General features: G+C 38.5%; 1 protein-coding gene across 3 annotated transcripts in view; it reads left to right on the plus strand.

Annotated features, from left to right (window-relative positions):
• Positions 1-22,963, plus strand: part of LOC135212775 (A disintegrin and metalloproteinase with thrombospondin motifs like) — a 366,084-nt gene that overhangs the window by 314,927 nt on the left and 28,194 nt on the right. For all 3 annotated transcript variants that reach the window (XM_064246547.1, XM_064246548.1, XM_064246546.1), the window contains exons 3-5: positions 6,109-6,172; positions 20,499-20,701; positions 21,037-21,126. In XM_064246547.1, coding sequence (XP_064102617.1) covers positions 6,109-6,172; positions 20,499-20,701; positions 21,037-21,126 — 357 coding nt within the window. The remainder of the gene's footprint in view (positions 1-6,108; positions 6,173-20,498; positions 20,702-21,036; positions 21,127-22,963) is intronic.

The raw sequence follows: 22,963 nt of genomic DNA on the forward strand, positions 1-22,963 counted from the left end.
AACAATAAAGTGTAAAAGTTATAATGGAGCTTTAAGCATTTGCATAAATCTAATCAGTAGTGTCAAGGGTTCATTTCATGACTAGCACCAAGATTACTCCGCCACTGCACAAACATACATACATACATACATACATACATACATACATACATACATACATACATACATACATTTATTATCTACGTGTATATATAATTATATAATATAGTTTATACTATATAAATGTCTGTGTGGTTTATCGCTAAAAATTGTGATTATCAAGTTTCTTTTAAGTTGAAAAATTTTTAAAACAATACACTCACAGACACACCGACACACACACACACAAATATATATATATTTTATTATATATATATATATATATATATTAGATATATATAATATATATATTATATATATTATATATTGAATACTGCAATCATATCTCCAAAACCACTTTGTCATATACTTCTGAGTGTATTTATATTCGGAGAGTGATGAGTAGTGCAAACAGGAGCGATAATCCAAGCTCAAGGATGCATTTCTCCAGCAGTGTAGAACACAGTTGCGCAAAATTGCATATCTGTGCATAGCTGACATCAACCGTTTTACATCTAGAATCGCGAATATATTCCTCAGCATCAGGGAATGAATAAACCATCCCCCGATTGAAACATTTCCTTTAAAAAAGGATCCGTCCACCACAGAATTTCCCATACAAATAATCTTTCTAAAATATCTCCGTAGACAAAGGAAGTCCTTTCAACCGTGATAACCGAAAGATGGGAATGGTGTCCGAAGGAAGGGCTAAGGCTTCTAAGTGGTATGCAAATTGCATCATTGTTCGGGTGTCACGGCTTAGGGGAACCAACGCGTACTCTGTGTGTGCGTGTGTGGGTGGGTGTGTGTTGTGGTAGGTTGGGAAGGAGGCGGGGAAGGGGGGTGTGTTCAACATCCTTGATTTAATTCGGCATTGTTGACCCTTTCTGCTGGAACCCCTCTCTCTCTATCCCCAGGGGCCAACCAGCGCGCCGCTGAGGGGGTCAGGATCTTTTCATTTCTTCCTCTTCCTTGATTAGAGTAGGAGAGAGAGGAGTTTCTTCTCATAATCCAGTATAGTTTATTTGTCTTGTTCGAACAAGGTTTCCATTCATCTCCCACTGATCTCCAAGACGTTTTCGTCTGTTCGTCTCCTTTCCCGTTCAAATCCCTCTTTATTCTTGCCAGCTTTTCAAAAAAAAAAAAAAAAGACTTTCCACTTTGGTCTCTTCAGTTATTCCTTCTCAGAATTTGTGTTTTGCATCTCTTATCATTCTTTTATTCTTTTTTTTTTTTTTTTTTTTTTGAGTTTTACTTTTTTATTACCATACGTCTATTCTCACACAAAATTTGTACATAAAAACTATGTATTTCCGGAAAGTCTCATAGGAAGAAAAACTCTGAATTTCGATAAAAATGGAATATAGATTGCTTCCCCATGAAAGATGGGTCCGGCTCTTGATGTGAAAAGCCTGATGTCAAGTTATGAGCAAAGTTTTGTTGCAGAGTGCGCTTTTGTGCATACAAGTGCGACCCTCACAAAATTTCAACAGTAAACCTCTCATTGTTCTTGCAGTTTCAGGGACAGCTTTCTTAGCACAGGAATGGTTGTAAGATTTCGTGTAATTAATAACAGTATGTATTTAAAGCTCCTTATACACTCACACACAATACTTTCGTGCTATATTGAATACATATACAAATAATATATGTATATATATATATATATATATATATATATATATATTATATATATATATATATATATATATTCATAGATAAGTAGATATGTATATAGATAGATAAATATGCATACATACATACATACATATATACATACATACATACATACATACATACATACATATATACATACATACATACATACATACATATATATATGTGTGTGTGTGTGTGTTTGTGTGTGTGTATACATCTATATACAAATGCATATATACATGTATATATATACACACATAAATATATACATCAATATAGAAGTATTCTGGATTCTTATGTATTGAATATGAATTATAATATTGCTCTTATTTCATACAATTAAAAACAATTAATAGGCCATGGTTGTCATAGATGTCCATATTATTATATCGAGAACCGTAGTCACGCATGTCCAAACGTTTGCCTATTTCTTGAAGTTTTTAAGTCCAAACGTTTGCTTGTATCTTGAAGCTTCCAAGTCCAAACGTTTCCTTATATCTTGAAGCGTCTAAGTCCAAACGTTTCCTTATATCTTGAAGCTTCCAAATCCAAACGTATCCTTATATCTTGAAGCTTCTAAGTCCAAACGTTTGCTTATATCTTGAAGCTTCCAAATCCAAACGTTTGCTTATATCTTGAAGCTTCCAAATCCAAACGTTTGCTTATATCTTGAGGCGTCTAATTCCAAACGTTTGCTTATATCTTGAAGCTTCCAAATCCAAACGTTTGCTTATATCTTGAAGCTTCTAAGTCCAAACGTTTGCTTATATCTTGAAGTGTCTCACCTGTGATAGAAAAAGTGCGGCTGTAGTCCTAGAGATTAAGAAAATAAAGATAATATCACTCATTCATAGCTTTGCGATTAAACAGTAATAATGTTATTGAAGATGATTCCATCTTATACAGTTACTATAAAAAAAAATTCAAACAAGGAAATTGTAAAAGAGGGATCATATTATTTATGACGAAAAATCAGGCAACAAAGTCATTTCGAATAAAAACCAGTCATATTAACCATTTTGAACAACTTGAATAGATTTTTTTTCAAAGGAGAAACAATACTAGTATTTCTTGTGCGGTTCGTGAATTACCGATCGTAAAAATCAACGGTTAGGATCACATTCGCGGAAGATAAACAAGAGTCGAAGGCTGTTCAGTACAGGGAAGGGAGAAGGACGTAGAAGATAAGCGGAGAACTGTAATGTCTGAGACGAACGAAAGGAAAATACAAAGTGAAAATGGGATTTTTCATCAATAAGCGAATTCGCGTAACAATAGACCGCGGCATTGAAAGAAAAGGATATCCTGGTAGCAAGAGGAACGTGTCATTGCCGAAGAGTTGTAGCAGTCATTTGTTTGTATCGGAACATTGGATAATCAACCTTTCCCAATCCTTCCCCTACTTTCCAACACTTAGTCATCAAGAAAATCTGTCAATCACGACGCGACGGTAAGGAGGTCAGTTGTCCATGTAAACAGACAGAAACTTCTGACGTCATCAATGGAAAAAGTTTCTGACACACGTTCGAGTTTCGGTTTTGCCTAGGTATATAGAATGTACTATACCTTGGGTTTTGCCAAACAGTTCCCGACATGAACGACAAGACGCGGAAGTCGAGCCAAACACCTCTGGCGATAAAACTTAAATATTTATAGCGCTGGTGAGAGACGGTCACTTCATTTTTCTGGCCAGAAAATTTAAATCTCTCATGCTTCGAAATGTATTAGCATATTATGTCATCGATTAAAATCTTCACTGCGTGCCAGTCAGTATTGGCTGATTTGAACGGCACTAGGAAGTTTTCTCTGCATTGGCAATGACTAATCAGTTTTTTTTTATTTGTTTTATTTATAAAATGTTAGAATGCCGTCACCCGGATACATGCTTTCGCCATTTGCCAGTAACCTTTGGTTTAAAATGTTTTTTATTATTAATAATGCCTGCAAGTCGTTCAAATCTCCTTGTATGTATTGTTCATAGTTTGGGTCTTCGATTTAAGACTCATTTTTCTGTGTCGTGTTTTCCGGTAATTCATTTAGCTTCAAGTTACGTTACGTTTTCAAATCCTCACTAGTCTTTTGAATTAATGCTTTGGGTAGATTTGAAAAACCTTGGATAAAAATAGATAAATAAATAAATGAAAAAACTTCCGGGATAGCAAATACCATTCAAATACAATATATTAACCGTTTTGTTTATCTCCACTTTCAAATCCTTAGAAATCCCAGTCCCTCTTAACGACATCCCGCTCAAGCAAGGACCTCTCGCTAACACCCTAAAAACCCTCTTTCCCGTAACCCCGCTCGCGCACCCCCCCCTCACAACACCCCTACTCTCAAGAGACCTGTCAAGGTGGTGGCAACAGGACAAAACGCCCCTCTGGAAACTCCTCCCCTGGAAGATCAGTGAGAGTGGAAGGAAGCGAGATCCTTCGGCCGTGAAATGAAAGGTGGAGTCGCGAGGGAACCTCTGCTTTGAGAGATCTTACTCTTGGGTAGTCCTTTGAATTGGTGGATTTAGATAAGTCATTATATTGGTAGAAGTTAGGCATTTCCCAGTCCATACTTCTTGAGATGACTGGATCGATCCGGGAGGCAAATTCCCGAGATGAATACTAGTATTGCACCAGTTAGGTCAGCCTAAAGCAGCTTCCTTACCGTAATTTGGGTGTGGGAAATAATAATGAGATTGTTTTCAAGAAGATTCTATGGTTAGTTTTTAAGATGTGGCGTCACGCTTTTTCAGGGAAGGTTCGATACTCGGTTACAGTTCGGGAATATGCCTCCGGGAGTTCTGTTGAGAAGTTGCTTTGTCCCATGACGTTTCCGCCAAAACAAATAGTACTACCAATCTGCTGGTTCAGACTTAGGTTTGTTATATACATACACCTTGAGCCACGTAATGACCAGTAGTGTTTCCTGGATAAATACGCCAAGAAAAAAAAGAGAAAAAAACCTGATATTTTGACGAAGAAGGGTTTGCAAATACATTTCTTCATTGTGAACCAAAATATACATAGGGAGGTCATAGGTAATTTGCTTGTACAGTTTCCCAACTAAACTGAGGTAGTTTTTTTGAGTAAGCTTTATTACGATATTTTCCCTTTCAATCTCAGTATACGGATTTACTGCCTCCAGTGCTTTTTTCCTCGGAAACGATAACCGAAACATCTATTATATTTCCCGGTCGAAAGCAAAACATTGATGAAGAAGCTTCATGAATATTCCAGCCAAAGATGACGGTATGACTCAGCTGCCAGCAAAGTCTTGAGAAATATCTCAGCGGGAGGGCTATCGAAAAATTTCTCGGGTACCATCAGCCTTGATGCCTTCTCTTCCTCTTGTCTATTTTCTGTCGCCCTCTGTTTCGCTTCCCGTATTCATAGGAAAGTTTGGGATTCATCAAGAATAAGGAAACGGATAATAAAGGTTGTCTCGCTTAACCTGTTCCACCTTTATTTCAAAATCCTAACGGGTTTCTAAAAGGACCTTCGCTTCTTACCTGTCCGCGAGTTATACCTGAACGATATAGGATTAGTAAACAGATGGCGGAACTTCGTAAAAAGATATTAATTCTTGCAACTAAAAACTTTCATAATTTTTTTCATGAACTTGCCAGTAGATGACGGTGACGAATCGGGCACTTATGCAAATACAGCGATGCACAGCGAAGATAAGGATTCCTGAAATTTTTGCAAAGGCGACCTTCAATAAGGAAACGGTAGACAAACCGAAACCATGACGTAATACAATCTTATTTTTATCGCAAGATATTGCAAAACCACCCAATGGCTCTTTCTTCTTTCTTCCTCTCGAACGAAAGTTTTAAGACGTCGTCACAATGTGGGATACTGTTTTACCTTCTCTTTTTGGTATATGGACGTGTATGGTGCGGACTTTATTCCGGGCTGACCTCCAGGTAAATGACAGGGGTATGTAGAAGGGTACTACCGCCACTTCTCTCCATCTACGTCTGCCGGCAGCTTTCCATCCCTGCGACATTACCCGTAGTTTACATTTAAGCAATACATTCTCTCTCTCTCTCTCTCTCTCTCTCTCTCTCTCTCTCTCTCTCTCTCTCTCTCTCTCTCTCTCTCTCTTGTACCGTCTAGTACTCATGGTTCATTTCTCCCAATGGTATTTCCTTTTGTGTAAAGATAAATAAAAAACAGGATATTCAATGTAGCATGAAAACACCAAGGACGAATTCGTCAAGGTTTCTGAGAAACATTTCTTTAATCAAGCCTGTCGAAAATTATCCTATCATAAATAACTTCTCCCTCAGTTAAGCAAATGGTAGCACTGCTCTTTTCTACAGTCTTCCTTATCTCAGGCATTTTCTAACAGTATTTCTTTTTCCTTTTGTTACAGATTCATCAGTCTATGAGCAAAGAGGACCTACAAAGAATTTTTCACGTCAGTTCCCATGACGAAGGTAAATATTTGTTTTAGTATTTGTATTGTATATTTTTGCCGCCAGCTTATCGATTTCAGTTTTCTTTCAGAAATGTATGAATTTTTTAAGTATTTTCAAAAGCATTACATCGGAAACCAAACAATTGTTTAAACGGCCACAAATCAGCATGTAAAAAATAAAAACGATTGCCTGAAAAGTGATGAATATCGATTAGTAAACTACTCTGTCATTAACAATATGCAAGCGTCGTATTTACTTGCGTTATATCAGACCTAACGTACTCTGATTAAAAATATTCTAAAGAATAGAGAAAAGGGAAACAATAAGTGCCCCTCCCTGTCCAATCTCCCTTTCAAACAAAGTCCTTGAAGGTTTTTTATAGTCCCTGATATTTGCGATTTCGTCTCTTGTCCATTTTCTAAGTAGTGTATGGAAGCATTCTCTTTTGCGCAAAATGGGTAACTAAAGTAAATATATTAGGCTTTTAATCCCGTGATGTTTTGGACCATGATGGTTTATATATATATAATGTATACAATTTTTCGACATAATATGAATTGCCACTGCTTTAAGAGTACGAGTTAAAAGTGTCATGTCTTCTTTCCTATGTCCCATTCTAAAACTTGACCAAAGTTGAGGCAAGACAATTATACGTCCCATAATCTAGCTTAACGTCATTAAGCAAGACTTAATGTAACATGACCCACGCCAAGTCTGATTCTCACAAAACCTGATATTCTCAAAACTGTAACCCTATCTGACCTCAAACACGCCATAACCTAATATGACCCGGAGCAAGTGTTTTAGGTGCATAATAGTCAATAAAAACTTTTAATCGTTTTGCAGTTCTCATGAAAGAAACGTTCGTTTATTGATTTCTAAATATTATAAGCATTTGTCCTTCCTGTCTACCGTTTTTCTTATTGCGTTTCGAAAGACTTAGTATACAAGTCTCGTTTAAAGTTGTGTTTTACACGCTCACGCGCACACGCACGCACACACACACATACACACGATTTCACAAATATTAAACCACTAACAGTTTCATTTTGATTCACTTGCCCCTAAAGGGAGTTCTAAATGTTGAGTGGATCACCACCGGTATGGTTCGAATATGGATATTAAACGATAAATGCTAAAACTACAAAAATACACGCATACACACACACACACGCACACGCGCGCACACACACACACACGCACACACACACACACACACATATATATATATATATATATATATATATATATATATATATATATATATATATATTATGGGTTTATGAAATGCGTGTTGTTGTCCAATTATAATTTTGTCTTGTCTTATAGGAAAAGAAAGCTAAAGTTTAATAGACATCCAAAAGATGTACGCTTACCTTGGAGTTCATAATAAGAGAGTTATTACCTCGTTTCATTGGCAGCTACGTATATACCCGAGCTCCACCGGTCTTTCTTTCCAGATGCCCCTCACGTCCAGTGGGCGTGAGAGGGGAGCCCAACTGGCATGGGCAGACTGACCAAAACTTATTATTAGAAGCAATACAGAGGAATGTTAATGCGTATCTTGGGTGAATCTCCCCTTCTTAGAGGTCATTCATTCGAATCATACCCACGGGTGTTCTCTCTCTCTCTTCTCTCTCTCTCTCTCTCTCTCTCTCTCTCTCTTTGTTTATTTATCATTATGTATTCCAAACAACGGCCTAACTATTATTTTTATTCAAAGAATTAGAAATGTGTGAATGGAAGGGTCCTGACGGATCAATACTTACAAAGAGAGCTTCCCACGGAATAGAAATCCTGTAAGTTACAAAGAAAAAAGAATAGAATGAATGATGAAGAAAGTCACTCGCTTATAAACATCAATTTAACTTAGAAAACTAAGAAAACTCAGAAATTGTCTCTGAGAGTCTTTTTGAGAGGACTCAACACTTCGCTTATATCGTTGATGTCGTTGACCTTAGCATGATGTGACTCCAGTTTGCTCCATAAGTCAATCGGTAAATTCACATGACATCTGTAGCACGTTTGACTGTATAGGAAGTAAGTGATGGAGTTGGTTACTGGGTCTTCCGAGAGTCAGGTTTTCATTTTTAACACTTCTGGACTTAGTCTTAAACATTTTAACCCTTTTTGTCTTTCTCACATTGTTGCTATTCTGTATACCAGGTGAATACCACGATAAAAGTAACCAAAGAAGTCAGTTTTCTTCTAAGAAGCTTGTGCCATTAAGAGAGTTAGGAACAAGATGTAAGTAAGTAAGATGTAAGTAAGTAATCTCGAAAGGTTTATCTAAGCGAGAGGTTCCACCACTTTTCTCCCAGATGACCTCATTCCGAAGCAGGTCATCGTCCGCTATTAGAGAGAGAGAGAGAGAGAGAGGAGAGAGAGAGAGACGAAGATCTTTCCGAACAGGGAAGGGAAAGAGGGGGAGGGAATGGTGTGAATTGATAGAGGCTTGAAGAGAGAAGGGACCAAAGAAGGAACGCGGGAAGGATGATGGACGAGGGGGGGAAGGAGGTGGACCAGGGTAAGACACTCCGGGGAACAGATAAGGAAAGGATTTAAGAAAGGAGGAGAAAGGATTGTGAGGTGGAGGAAGAGAGAGAGACGGAGGAGGAGAGGTCAAAGATCACTGGCATTCTCGGTGACCAGTGCTAACTTACAAAACTACTGCAGGCTGTGGACGAACTGGCCCCTTGCCCAACCCAGAGGACAGGGACGTCCTCCATAACATTAACTCAGTGTCCGTCCTACACGCACCTCACCAGAGACCAATGATAGGGATATTTTTATCTAAGTTACCCGGAGCTGGGTTGTTGCCACGGGTGCCTTAGCATCTGTAATCTGTTAGAGGCAATGTTTGTCTGAAGAGATTCAAGATTGCGAATGAAAGATGCTGCTTGCAGGAGGTCACTAACCAGTTTTGTTAAACAATCCCCTCAGGCCATGTGCTATTAATAGAGAAATAACTAGCACCTGAGTCCGAAGCGTGAGAAGGGACCGGGGGAGGTTGTGACTGTCCTGCGTCCGTCGAAAAGGCCTTAGCAACTCGAAACTCCCGCATCCTACATCCCACCTGCAAAAGGAAAGGGCGGGGATGCCCCGAGGTAGATTCACAGATAGATGAGGGGTCGGGGGAGCAAGTGGAGTGGCCATTCATTCCATCTTATTTAATAAAGAAGCTTAGAAAGGCCACAGATTTATGTAATGAAGAACATTTCCTCAGCTGAAAGACATCTATTGAGCCGAAGCTTCGGAAAAATGCGAATAGAAACTTTTGTGCGAAGATTTAGAACTGGTTTATGTCGTTGTTGGTGTGCTTGCACACTAAATCGGTTGATCAAGTATGTTGATTCGTTTGCTGCTTTTCATGATATTTATTTTTCGTCAGCCTAGTAAGAGCATCCTGCTGCTTTTAGACTATGACAGTTACCAAGCAGGAACATCTACGATAATCAACGAACGCGAAAGAGTTGAATCAACTTTCAAGCACTGTGAGTTATGCTTCATGAAGTCATTTTACAAAACACAAACACAGATAGAGAGAGAGAGAGAGAGAGAGAGAGAGAGAGAGAGAGAGAGAGAGAGAGAGAGTCTTCTCACCTTGCGCCTTCAGTCGAAGGACAAAGAATTCAACCCACTAAGCAGATGCCATCCTCGGTCAAATGTCTGGAGGTGAGCAACCAACCAAATTCGGGTTCTATGATTCGCGTCCCCAGCTGCAGTACCTCATACCAAAGCTTCTTAATTGCTCGTTTGATATTCATGGAGCATGTGAAACCCATGCTGGTGACCATCTGATGGGCACGAACCCTCTTAAGCTGAAGTCACTTGATGTCCAATTCACAGGGATTAGCAGAGGCCGATGCTAGTGCTGCGAAAGTCAACGAAAGTCCTGGTTTCGTCTTTATCTGTGTTCCGTCTTCCCGGTAACAGACCTTGTGTAGTTATCCCAGGTCCTTCCTCTGCCTTGCGATGTTCCATCATTATAGTTGGAGTATGAATAACTTCATAGTTCAGATGCAGAATAGCTTACTCCTGCTGGGTTCCATTTTCAGAAGATCTCAGTTGGCCCAAGTATTTGACGTCGGCCTAACATTTTTCCTCTAAGTCTGTTCCATTTTGTGCTTTCAACTATGGCATTCAATTGTTGACTTGTTTGTTTTCACGCTAGTGCAAGACAATCGTAACAGCTGTCCGAGACACGATGTTCTGCTGTTATTTTGAAGATGCTAAAATAACCGAGGTTTTAGTCAGTCTCTGAAACAAGGTGAATGTCATGGATAGCTCCTACACTGGCAACATGAAAGACTGGCAAATGCTCTTTGTTTCCTCCGCGGGGCAACAGACTGTCTCGCCCAGGCTAAGAATAGTTAACAGGATCCTGTGTTCACGGGGAGGCCAGGAATAGCTTGCAGTTTGCTATACCCATCTCATTTATCAGCTTCGTTAAGCCTCTTAGCGTGTTAGGCTGTCTTCTATATCCTGGAGCCGCGGTGGATCCACGTTATAAAAATACGCCGGACGTTGACGAGCAAATTAAAGGGTTTCTTTGACTGACGGCTGTAAAACCGCGATAATCGTCCTGTAATTTAGCATCTGCAAAGGGATATCGATAATGAAGAAATTTATTATCATTCAAGTATTATTGGTGAGCAAGCGCTTGCAGTTTACGGCCCAAGCAAGTTTTTTAAAGTATGTACATAAACATACTGGCAACCTCAAACCTACGTTGTAGAGGAATTATGACCCAGCCAGAATGAATTGTTAAAAAATCATTCATGTTTCTGCGTGCCAAAAGTATCGAGTCGCTTTATTACCTCATTTTTGCAATCGAATATTCCAAGTGAATTCTATTAATGTTAGAAAAAGGTTTCATATCTGAAATTTATGAAGCCGCTGTTGAAAATGTCACTTGATCATTTTCCACCCGCATTTTTTTTCCTCCGGGAAGGAAATCCTTGGCATTTGATGTGCATAAAGAAGACAAGAAGCCGGACTAATTGTTTATGGAGACAAAGAGGACTTTTTTCTTGAAGGAGGCGTGGGGAGGATGTCACGCATGGCGATTCCCTCAGGGCTTCTGATGGTGGAAACAATTATCTGAAGATTCAGAATCCAGCGATGCGTCTATTCCTCCTACACCGTCACGTCAGCTCTTACTGTGATGCCTTGAATGAAGTAGCTGGCGATTGTTGACCCTTTATACTACAGGCATTTCCATACGTTTAGAAGAGAGAGAGAGGGGGGGAGGGGGAAGGGAGGAGTTGTAGTTCTGTACCGTAACAGTGTTCGACCATAAAAATATTTTGAAATAACAAAATGACTGTTTTTATGTTGGTGGAAAGAGAGGCGCCACACATCCCCCGCCCCCAAACACTCCCCCCCCCCCCCCAACCCCCCCAACACACACAGACACATGACCATACAGTATAAGGGTACAGACACCACCCCTACCTCTCTCTCTCTCTCGTTCTCTCTCTCTCTCTCTCTTTCTCTCTCTCTCTCTCTCTCTCTCATACATACACACGCATAAACTGCGATAAATACAAAAATAGCTCTCTCTCTCTCTCTCTCTCTCTCTCTCTCTCTCTCTCTCTCTCTCTCTCTTTATGATTATGTTGTCCATCATTCCACAGGCAAGAATAACTATAACGCGGCAGAGTTAGTTACTGTGTTCTCTTGGGGTTTAGTTATTAAGAATTACAACGAACTACGAAAAAATCAAAATCTCTTCGACGCAGGGCCCAGTTTTCATGGGTGAAATGCGCTCTTCGGAACGTACAAGTTTTTCTTGTTTCGACCTCTGTTTTGTATATCATTCTTTCTGATAACATTTCTTCTCAATTGCTTGTTCGGTCTTCCGTCTTCTCCTGTAACGAATCATTGCTGCCTTGTGTCTTTACGACATCTCTGTGGCATCAGACCAAGAAATTTTTAGTTATTCATCAAAGAGAAATTTTCCCTCCGAACCAACAAAATGAAACATTTTTCTTTTATTTCTGTTTATGCAACTCGACAAGATGCCTCGAAAAGACCACGAAAAGATCGATAGAAGGGCAGCTCACTGCACAAGAGCCCGTGTTGTCGAGATATGTATGGTCTGCGTCTTGCCCAACCAATTTCTCTAGACGGCCTTCTGTCCGCGCGGGGTGAAATTCTCTGGACCTTGCGTCCGAGGTCAGTGTGCTACTTCGTCTTCTTCTTCTTCATATCTTTTAAATCCGGATTTTCTTGTCTTCGGTCTCTGCACAAGATTCATTTGGGTATCTCACGATACATGTCTCGCGACATTCATCAGTCGATTTTTGGTTTTGCTCGTGAGGTAGTAAGTTGCCCTGCACAGACGAGGGCGTTTTGCATGTTGTTTTATTGTATTGCGTCATTTTGACGCCGACTTTACATACGTACACACACAAATACGCATTTTTACGCGGACTTTACACACGTACACACATATATATGTGTGTCTGCAAAACAAAAGAAAACGGTCGTTGCCACATTCATACTTTAACTGCTTTGAACGCTGGTGGATTCTTTGTGTGTTTGCTTGTGCTTTTCGGAGATCTTTGTCAATTCTATCATCTTTGTGAGGTCAGCGCGAACATTTCAGAGCGTAACCTAACAACCACCAACATCCCGTTCTTCATCTTTGAGTGAATGTCTCCGCTGAACCATCGAGACTGAAAATGAGAATTTCAGCTTAGCTGCAATGACATTCACTTTTCGATTTCGCCGCCATATTTGGACAGCTGGTCAGGACGAAAAATGTTGGTGACGTTATGTCATCATCATGTCACACAATTTGATCGAGCTGTGTGCATGCCGTTGACGACGTGTAACGAGGGTTAAAAGAAATCTTTTCTAGGATCAACGTTCAGGATTCCCAATTCATTCTCAAGCGAGAGTCAGAACAGAAACTTTTTTTTTTTTTTTTTTTTAGAAACAGAAAGATGAGACTAACAGCATCGGCGATGGCTGATTAGAACGAAGGCTTTCAAGATGATCAACATGGCGATAGCTGAAGGATGGGTGTGAACCGCCTACCCAAACATCCTTGACAGTGGGGGAGTCATTCCTCAAGGCCAGGGCCCTTCCAGTCAGTCCTTCCAAAATATCATTATCTCTCGGGTGGACATTCATTCGCCTTGACAGAACCCCAAGCTGCTGCTATTGCTGGTTTTGTGAAGAAAGACGCTGGAGAGAGAGAAAAAAAAAAAAAAAAAAAAAAAAAGGCGAGAGAAGGTACCAAATGTAAACACTTGAGGATGAATAACAAATATCGCTAATCTGAAACTTGAGTCCTGAGGCGAGGGGGACTTAGCCCCCCCTCCCTTGCACTAGTCATTCCTCAACAGGTAGGGAGCGCGGACTTTGAACGCAGAATCGGAATATTTCATAAATGCTTCCTTCGTTTGGTATGATGCCATTGATGGAATGTTCTACATAATGACTTTTAATATTTTTAATCCTGTAAGTGATTCTTATCCTCGTGCAATGAAATACATAATACTATGTACATCGAGATAAAGGGGTAATATTTACTGATTATTACGCTTGCTCATGGACAGAAGAATTCTCAGTTAAGAATATATATTTATTATATATATATATATATATATATATATATATATATATATATATATATATATATAGTATATTCATAAATAACTGAGAATAATCAGTGGGGTCTGTAAACGATAATATATATATAATATATATATATTATATATATATATATATATATATATATATATATATATATATATCGTTTACAGACCCCACTGATTATTCTCAGTTATTTATGAATATACTATATTATATATATATATATATATATATATATATATATATATATATATATAATAAATATATTCTTAACTGAGAATTCTTCTGTCCATGAGCAAGCGTAATAATCAGTAAATATTACCCCTGTTTATCTCGATGTACATAGTATTATGTATTTCATTGCACGAGGATAAGATATATATGTATAATATATATAATATATAAGATATATATATATATATATATATATATAATATATATATATATATATATATATACATATCTATATATATATATATATACATATATATATATCTATTTATATATATATTCATATATATATATATATATATATATAATATATATATATAATATTATATATCGTTTACAGACAGCGCTTCTCATTCATAGCAATACCAAAAACCCTGCTCAAGTCCATTGCTTCGAGAGTATTCGTTGGTATACACATTATTCACTAAATATAGGGGGGGGGGGAGGGGGGGGGGGGAGAGGGGCGGGAAACGTAGCTTTAATTGAGCCATTTTCTTGAGATCATTCATTACTCAGCAACTGTTACATCCTTCCTTTCGACCCCCACGAGACAAACAGAGGCCCATAGATACCAACCTCCTTGTCAGATTCAGCTTTAGCGTTATGACGTAAGGCTTTGCTGTACACTGTTGGTTTATCTACTATACTTCTTGCCTGGCTGATAAATTATTTTTGTTCTTCCGTCATTCCCATTTGCATAACTGCCAAGTCAACTGAAAGCCCCATAAAACACGCAAGCACTCTATTGTGTTGTTTGTCCTCATAGGCGGATATGCAGCGAATGCTAAAAATGTCAACAAGGATTTATAGCAGTACCTCATTGACGTGATCGGTATGGCGTTGACTTCCCACCTCGGTGGCCGCGAGTTCGATGCTCGGGCATTCCATTGAGGTGTGAGAGATGTGTATTTCTGGTAATAGAAGTTCACCCTCGACGTGGTTCGGAAGTCACGTGAGCCGTTGGTCCCGTTGCTGAATAACCACTGGTTCCATGCAAGGTAAACACACCATAAAAACAAGCAAGGATTTATAGCTATGAATGTAAATAATTAATCGACCAACTCAAAGGAAGGGTTTTCTTAGCTACCACACATTATTATCAATTATTTGGCTATTCAGTGATTCCATCCACTTCATTGAGAACGATCATGTTTATCCACCTGTATCGATCATGTTCTGTTTGATTCTTTCCTCTCTCGCCATGATTACAAACTCCAACATCTCATCTTTTCTTCATCATGGTTAATTTTACTACGTACCTGAAGTCACCTTGACCTTCCCCCCCCAATTCTCTCTCTCTCGTCTGTCTCGCCTCTCTCTCGCCACCCTCTCTTCTCGTAGTCTCACCCTACTCCCAACCCCCCCACCTCCAACCCCCCATCCATCCTCTCTCTCTCTCTCTCTCTCTCAATGGAGAATGGAAAAATACCGAATAGTGAAGGAACAAGCTTGGTCAAGTCTTTCCATTCATTATCTTTTCAGTTTTAATAAAAATAAAAATTAAAAATAAACAGAAGTTGATTTACATTTTACGCCCTTTGTCCTTTGAAAGAGGAAGCTGTTCGAACATTATTTTGCATCGATTTTTCTTCATTCTTTTTGTATAAAGTTCTTTTTTATATAATTAATGCCCAACTTAATAAGTACCATATTTTTCACTCCCAAGTCTTATGGTATTTTCAATAAAGTTCTGAAACCGGAGGTTAACCGTATTGAGTAAAAAACTAAATTCATTTTTCGATTCTCTTTTAAATCTAAGTTTTTTTTATTTACGCGTAGTTCAATCTGCATAAAATGGATAAAGGGATATTCGGAATAAAAAAAAATTAATTGTCGAAAGCGTTTTATCTTATTTAAATCGTTACTTCTCCCTTGCAACCTTGCAACCTGGCCTTGCCTGGTGGCCTCACATATATGGTTGATAACTTTTGAAGCTGATAATAGAGACTTAAGGATATTACTCTCTCTCTCTCTCTCTCTCTCTCTCTCTCTCTCTCTCTCTATCTATCTATCTATCTATCTGAATGCTTCGTTTTATAAATGCTTAGTAAAGCGTAAAAACGAGTATTTTATTAGATATATTTTTTTCCTTATACAATTATTTATGATGTTACTCACCTTCGCCGCCGATATCCTTTGATGCTCTTAAGCCTATTCTCTCTCTCTCTCTCTCTCTCTCTCTCTCTCTCTCTCTCTCTCTCTCTCTCTTCATTACAGTCACATATTATCGCACCCAAAGATATCCTCTTGACTTACCATTTTTTCATTCGTTCCTTATCTTGGCAAATCCGCAATTTACAGCGGGCCCTCCACAGCAAATCCCTCAACTCAGTCGCCTGGCGTTTCCCATCCTGGGAATAGGTCACTACTCAAGAATGTAAACAAAATTCGGCGTGTGGGTCTGGCGGATGTGGGGTCAAGTGTCACTGACTAGAGAGAGAGAGAGAGAGAGAGGTATCCATGCTGGAGAGAGAGAGAGAGAGTTTGTCACATAGGAGAGAGAGAGAGAGAGAGAGAGAGAGAGAGAGAGAGAGAGAGAGAGAGAGAGAGGCGATGGCAGCAGCAGAGGGAAAGAACCAAACGTATTTGAGTAACTTATTCAGAATTAAGTTTGGCATTAAGGAAATTCATTTGTATGCAATAGGTATTACTGTGGGATTATCTTCAAATGATGAATATATGTCCTTGGTATGTACGAATTATATTTGTGGCTTGTTTGTGTCAAAAGCCACATATACACAATGACATACACAAATGGACGAAATAACAGATTTCTTATCATGATTCTCATCCGAAAATAAAAACCTTAATAATTGGATTAATCTGACTGACTCATTGCGGACCATTTTGCAGAGAGAGAATTTTGCCTTAAAGGAAATGCCGATCTCTATCTATGGTGCATCACTATATCGTGATCGGAAAATGAGTAAGAAGACACAATAATGTATATATATATGAGACTGTATTTTTCAAAATTCAAAAAATGGTTCCTCTTCAGCCAACTATGAAGAAGGCCTTTGTGCTAACGGTCGAAAGGTCCCTTCTTTTTTAACCGTGTTTTTGTGTTTTGAAAATTACAATCTCATATATTATCGTGGCTTTTTTATCTCATGCCAATCTTTCCCCATACAACACATAAAAATCGTCTGAATATTTGACACTCCTCAAAATCATCTGAAAAGGCGCCTTCACTGAAAATCACTAAAGGATTAATATTACAGGGGAATGACATCACAGAGTTGCTACATAGAGAGAGGATTTGCATACACTTACAGCTGTGGGACAGACTCACAAGCGGATCCCGGAGTGTGGGTGCTGGGGGCACCAGGGCTAATGGCCGCAACTCCCCCCACCCCACCCCACCCATGAAAAATAATGACAAAATAATACTATTGAAGCTTTAGATAATTATAACGTAAATTAGATATATAAAAATGGGAAAAAATAAAACATCTATTCTAGAAATAGTAATAAAATTTTGAGGAACAATAATAACAATAATCTTATTGATTATAATAAATGATTCGGTATTTCATGACAGAACAGGCGATTGTTGTCCATTTCATAGATTTTAATTAAATACTGAATGATAGGCTATGATACGACGGGAATATTTCATGTAAAGGTAGCATTTCCCTGTAGCTTTTACAAAACCACCTGTCATCTATCAGACTTTTATTTTAAACCAGGATACTCTATTACTTATATATATATATATATATATATATATATATATATATATATATATATATATATATATATAATGTTTGTTTAACATGAAAATTGGTGCCCCACCCCAAACCCAAAGAATTTTTTTTTCTGGATCCGCTAATGGGCAAACCGAATCGAGGAGACCCATCAATGGGGATATCAAAACTGATGTTTGCCTTCGTAAAACTGATTTTCCAAACAGTCCTCCCACGTATTCCGTTTCGGGCAACGGCGCAAGATGCTTTCACGGAATTAGTATTAATAGCAGTATCCGAATGTCAAGAAATTCACTTCATTCACTTCCTACGAACATATCCTCGGAAAAAGACAAGATATCCGTAGGAAGTTCTCTGTGACATTACAAAGGATAATGATAATTGAAAACGAATCTCTCGTAGAGGTAGTTAGTCGAAGAAGACAGAATCACGCGGGAGGCGCCAGCGAAGCTCAAGAAGATCCTGGTCAGGTTTTATTGGATCCTGTAGTCGCCTCAAGGACTCAGGAGAATAGCGACTCTCAGCGCTTCATGATTTATCGTCATTTCCTACCATCTCCCGTTTCGATGCCTGAAAAAAAAAAAAAAAAAAAAAAAAAAAAAAAAAACAAAAAAAAAAAAAAAAAAAAAAAAAAAAAAAAAAAAAAAAAGTGATGATCGTCTGAGACTGGTTAGAATTCGCACGCAAGGGGAAGGTGACTGCGTCGGACGCATTCATTCGCTTGTTTTGACCTTCCATTAGCGTCACGAAGAAGAGGAGGCGGTGGGTAGGGGGCTAGGGGGGGGGGGGTGTGGGGGTGGGGTCCGAGATGCGGCGTCACAGGGAATGTAGTCGAAATCAGTCGTGTCGCGGTCGTATCGCACATAGAAGTGGTTGACGCCGACCATAACCGAACCTTACATGCAACAACACAGAAAATGTTGTTCTCCGTCAACAGAGTGGCTGTTTTGATCGCCATAGCAATGAAAAGGAAACTGACATATTATTATTATTATTATATTATTATTATTATTATTATTATTATTATTATTATTATTATTATTATTTATATATGCTGGAGGAAGACCTTCATTAATGACATAATTATAATACTGAAGCTTTAGATAATTATCACGTAAATGAGAAACATAAAATGGGAGAAAAATTTAAATATCTATTATAGAAGTTGTAATAATATTTTGAGAAAAAAGTTATAATAACCATAATAATGATAACAATAATTGATACAACAGGCGGTTGTTGTTCATTTCATGGTTTTTACTTAAATACTCAATAATATGCTGAAGAAAACGGCCATTATTTTCAATAAAACCTGTATTATTATTATTGTTATTATTATTATTATTTTTATTATTATTATTCTTATTATGATTATATTATTATTATTATTCTTATTATTATTATTATTATTATTGTTGTTGTTGTTGTTGTTGTTGTTGTTGTTGTTGTTGTTGTTGTCTTTCTAAAAGTAATTGTGGCCTCAGCTGCATTAATTTTATATAGGTTCTCTATTTTCCTAATTATTTTTTTCTCATTGTCGCTCACCAGTTTAAGCAACAATGAGAAAACAATAATTAGGAAAAAAGAGAATCTATATAAAATTAATGCAGCTAAGGCAGCAATTTCTCTTATAAAACATGTTTAAAAGAGGGTTTTACTTCAAGCATATTATTATTATTATTATTATTATTATTATTATTATTATTATTATTATTATTATATTATTATTATTATACCTTCGCTTGTGCTGCACCGTTCATGGTCTCCCTATTTCTAAACAATTAATTGACCTCGCTCAAGATAGTAGCGTTTATCATTGTCGGTGTTCTTTCGCCGAAAAAGGCAGATAATCGTGACATTGCTGAAGGCCGTCTTCCCCGTCGCGGCCAATGTATGACATGACTCTTATCTGCTTTTTTGGTTCAGCTTGATCCGTAGACTGAAGAATAGTTTGGCGTGAAAATAGAGAAAGCAAACATAATAATTGAAAGTCATTTTCCACCCTCGTCTATTTTCTCAGACGTATCAGGATGGGTCTGGGAGACCGGTTGTTCATTCTGATCATTTTCCATATCCAATCTTCTGCTATATTTCATTAGCAATATTTTGAATTGACCGAATAAGGGAATCAGTCACAACAAAGATCCTTTTCTCTTTGCAACCAAGACCTCTGCCCTATACATTGCACTTGACATTTAGTAAGGAAGCGGAATAAGAATTTATTTTGTTCACTGATTCAGACGTGATTATTAAAGTCTACAGAAATACGTCTGTAGATATTGGTCATTATAACCTTCACTGTGACCTATAGTAGTGTGTGAACCTTTGTGCTCCGCGGTGTAGATTGTAACCTGTTTACTATAGTCTTCCCGGGTCAAATGTTTGGAAAGTGCAGACATTTAATTACCTGTCATTTTTATCTTCGCGTGATTTTTTTATTTTTTTTTTATATACCTGGCATCCAGTTGCCGGTATTTATTTTATTGTATCTTACTTTAGGAAACTATGAGTTTCACGTTTACCAAACATGTTGACATGCATAGCATGATTGGAGGTTGTCTGAATAGCAAATGACCATCCATGTTTTATTTGGCCTTAATAATACACTGGTCCTTTCATTTCTGTATATATACTCTTTATTTATTGACTTAATTATTGATTGATTTGTGATTCATTACATTTTTTACGAACTGTTCGTGTGTTCCGTTCATCGAATCAACAGAAATCATTGACTTGTATGCCACTCGTGAAACCCGACAACCCAACCATTCACACTCGATCCTACTCCTCTCTTGCAGTTCCTAATTACGATGTAGTGAGACTGCGGTCACGGCTAAAGCGTAGTGCGTCTGGTGACCCAGTGCGGACAGTCCACCTGCGGGCGCTGGGGTCGACGAGAGTGCTAAACTTGCGCCCCAACGTTGACCTGGCCCGACCCGTCCCGCTGTTTTATGCCGATCACGACGACGTAGGCGGGGTCATGGTCACGCCTTCCAATTACGTAAGTATCCCCTCCTCCGAAGACGTCCTTGGGAATGTTGTTTACGCGGGAGATGTCCCTGTTGGGTGGGTCGTCTTCCGAATGATGTTCCAATGGCTTCGGTTTGTCTGTAGTGACATTGGCGCCTCACTTCCTTGTTGACGGACGAGGCTGCTGATAAGAGTGTTTTCCTTTTTAGTATTAAATCATCATTATCCTTTTGTTTCCATTTAGTACTTGTTTGAATATATCTTTCCATAACGTGATTTTATATTGTTCATGTCCTTCGGTCTATCTTCTCTCCCTGTATCCTGTGATAACTATGATTGTACGGCATTTTTTATCATTCCCTGCAGGATGAAGACGTTGGGATCCCCCATCAAGACGAGGAGTCCTTGGCGGCAATCCTAGTCTCCCATCACAGCGATACAGGCGCCCTTCAGCTGGTAAGTCTCTCCCATCTCAAAAAAAAAAAAAAAAAAAAAAAAAAAAAAAACACACACGCAACCGCGTGCTCATTTATTTGAAAAATTAAGTGCGATCGAGCATGGAAATGCCGTACATTACTGGAAAAACCTCGTTGCATCAAACAGCTTTCAAATGGCGGATAGACAACCTTTTGCTAAGGCTGGGAATATCAGCTCCTTTATAAATTGAAGAAGAAGAATGCGTGAAGGCAACTCTGTTGATAATTATGCTGATAGCTCAGAGAGAGAAGAAGAAGAAAGATTCCGTGAAGAGCCGAAAGCTTAGGAAGACCGTGTCAACCTTGACCGTGGGTCCTCAGAGTCACTCCAGGGTCCTCCATGCAGTGGCTGTAGGATTCAGCCCCTCCTTGCATCCTCACTACCCACTCCTCGCTACGCCCTTTCCACCCCCACCCCCCCTATCCTTCTACCTTATCCCTTTAGACTGGGGCCTTATCCTCACCACAAGGATGTACGTGATCTGCGAGGCAACAAGGAGGTCGTGTGACAACGATTCGCTATTCAACAAAAAATAAAGAAAAAAATAAAAATCCATGTAGAAGCCGTTAGCTTCCTTAGCTTTTCGTTGTTGTCGATGTTTTTCTTTGGAGTACAAATCAACCCGTGCTTTATTATTTCTCAATTCGGAACGAGTCATGTCTAACGAATGTATTAGAATGATTGACGGATTAAAATAAGCTTCGTGATCAACAATTTCTTTGTGAATGGGTAGTAACCCCAATTCTTTTTAAAGGCGGCGGTTCGTAAGTGGTGTAGTTTAAAGCAAAATCAGTCACCAATATAAGTTTATTGGAAACGTTGGTTTTTCAAGGCGCTGACGTAGTCAGTTCTAGAAATGGATAAGGTAGCCTTTCAACGTTCGTTTTCTGTAAACTGAGACGTCAGTCAAACCAAGTCCTGCAGATGAAACATAGGACCCTATAATCTAAGTTGTTTTCCTTTGCCATCAGTTTTCACCTTTCCTCTTCTTTTACCTTCTGTGTCGGTCTTTCCCTCCTTCTTTTCCTCCTTTTCCCTCTGTTCCAGTCCTGCGCCTTCTTCCTAACCTCCAATATTATAAATAGAAGTTTTAGCCTTCCTCCTCCTCCTCAAACCTGTCTGGTCCTTCCCGGATCTAGCCGACCACCACCCGAACATAATTTTTCAATAGTTGTTTAGTTAAGACTCTCTCTCTCTCCTCTCTTTCTCTCTCTCTCTCTCTCTCTCTCTCTCTCTCTCTCTCTCTCTCTCTCTCTGTGTAAAGAATACGGTTGCTGGTGACTCTCTCTCTCTCTCTCTCTGTGAAGAATACGATTGCTGGTGAAATCATTGAATTTAGCTCTCTCTCTCTCGCTCATTGTAAACAATACGATTGCTGGTGAAACCCTTGAATTTACTCTCTCTCTCTCTCTCTCTCTCTCTCTCTGTAAAGAAACCCTTGAATTTAACCGCCCCTCTCTCTCTCTCTCTCTCTCTCTCTCTCTCTCTCTCTCTCTCTCTCTCGGGAAAACCTCACATCTTTTGTCATTTGGAAAATATGAAGTTTGTATGAAAAAAAATTAAAATCTTGACCTGTAAGATTTACTTCCTTCTTCATTCATTCATTGCTTCTATGTGGTATTAATAGAGTTCCTTGAGTTGTAATAGTTTCAGGCTACACGAAATAAAATAACATAATTTACATATAAATTATAAACTTTTTTTATATTGCAACTTAAGCGTAATTTATGTTAGTTTGTTCGAATAATGTATTGAAGACATTGCAAGTCGGCAGAAATAGATGAGGGTTTTCCTCAAAAAGTCTTTGAGTCCTCCT

This window comes from Macrobrachium nipponense, chromosome 41 (assembly GCF_015104395.2).
Source record: "Macrobrachium nipponense isolate FS-2020 chromosome 41, ASM1510439v2, whole genome shotgun sequence".
In the NCBI taxonomy this organism is placed as follows: domain Eukaryota; kingdom Metazoa; phylum Arthropoda; class Malacostraca; order Decapoda; family Palaemonidae; genus Macrobrachium; species Macrobrachium nipponense.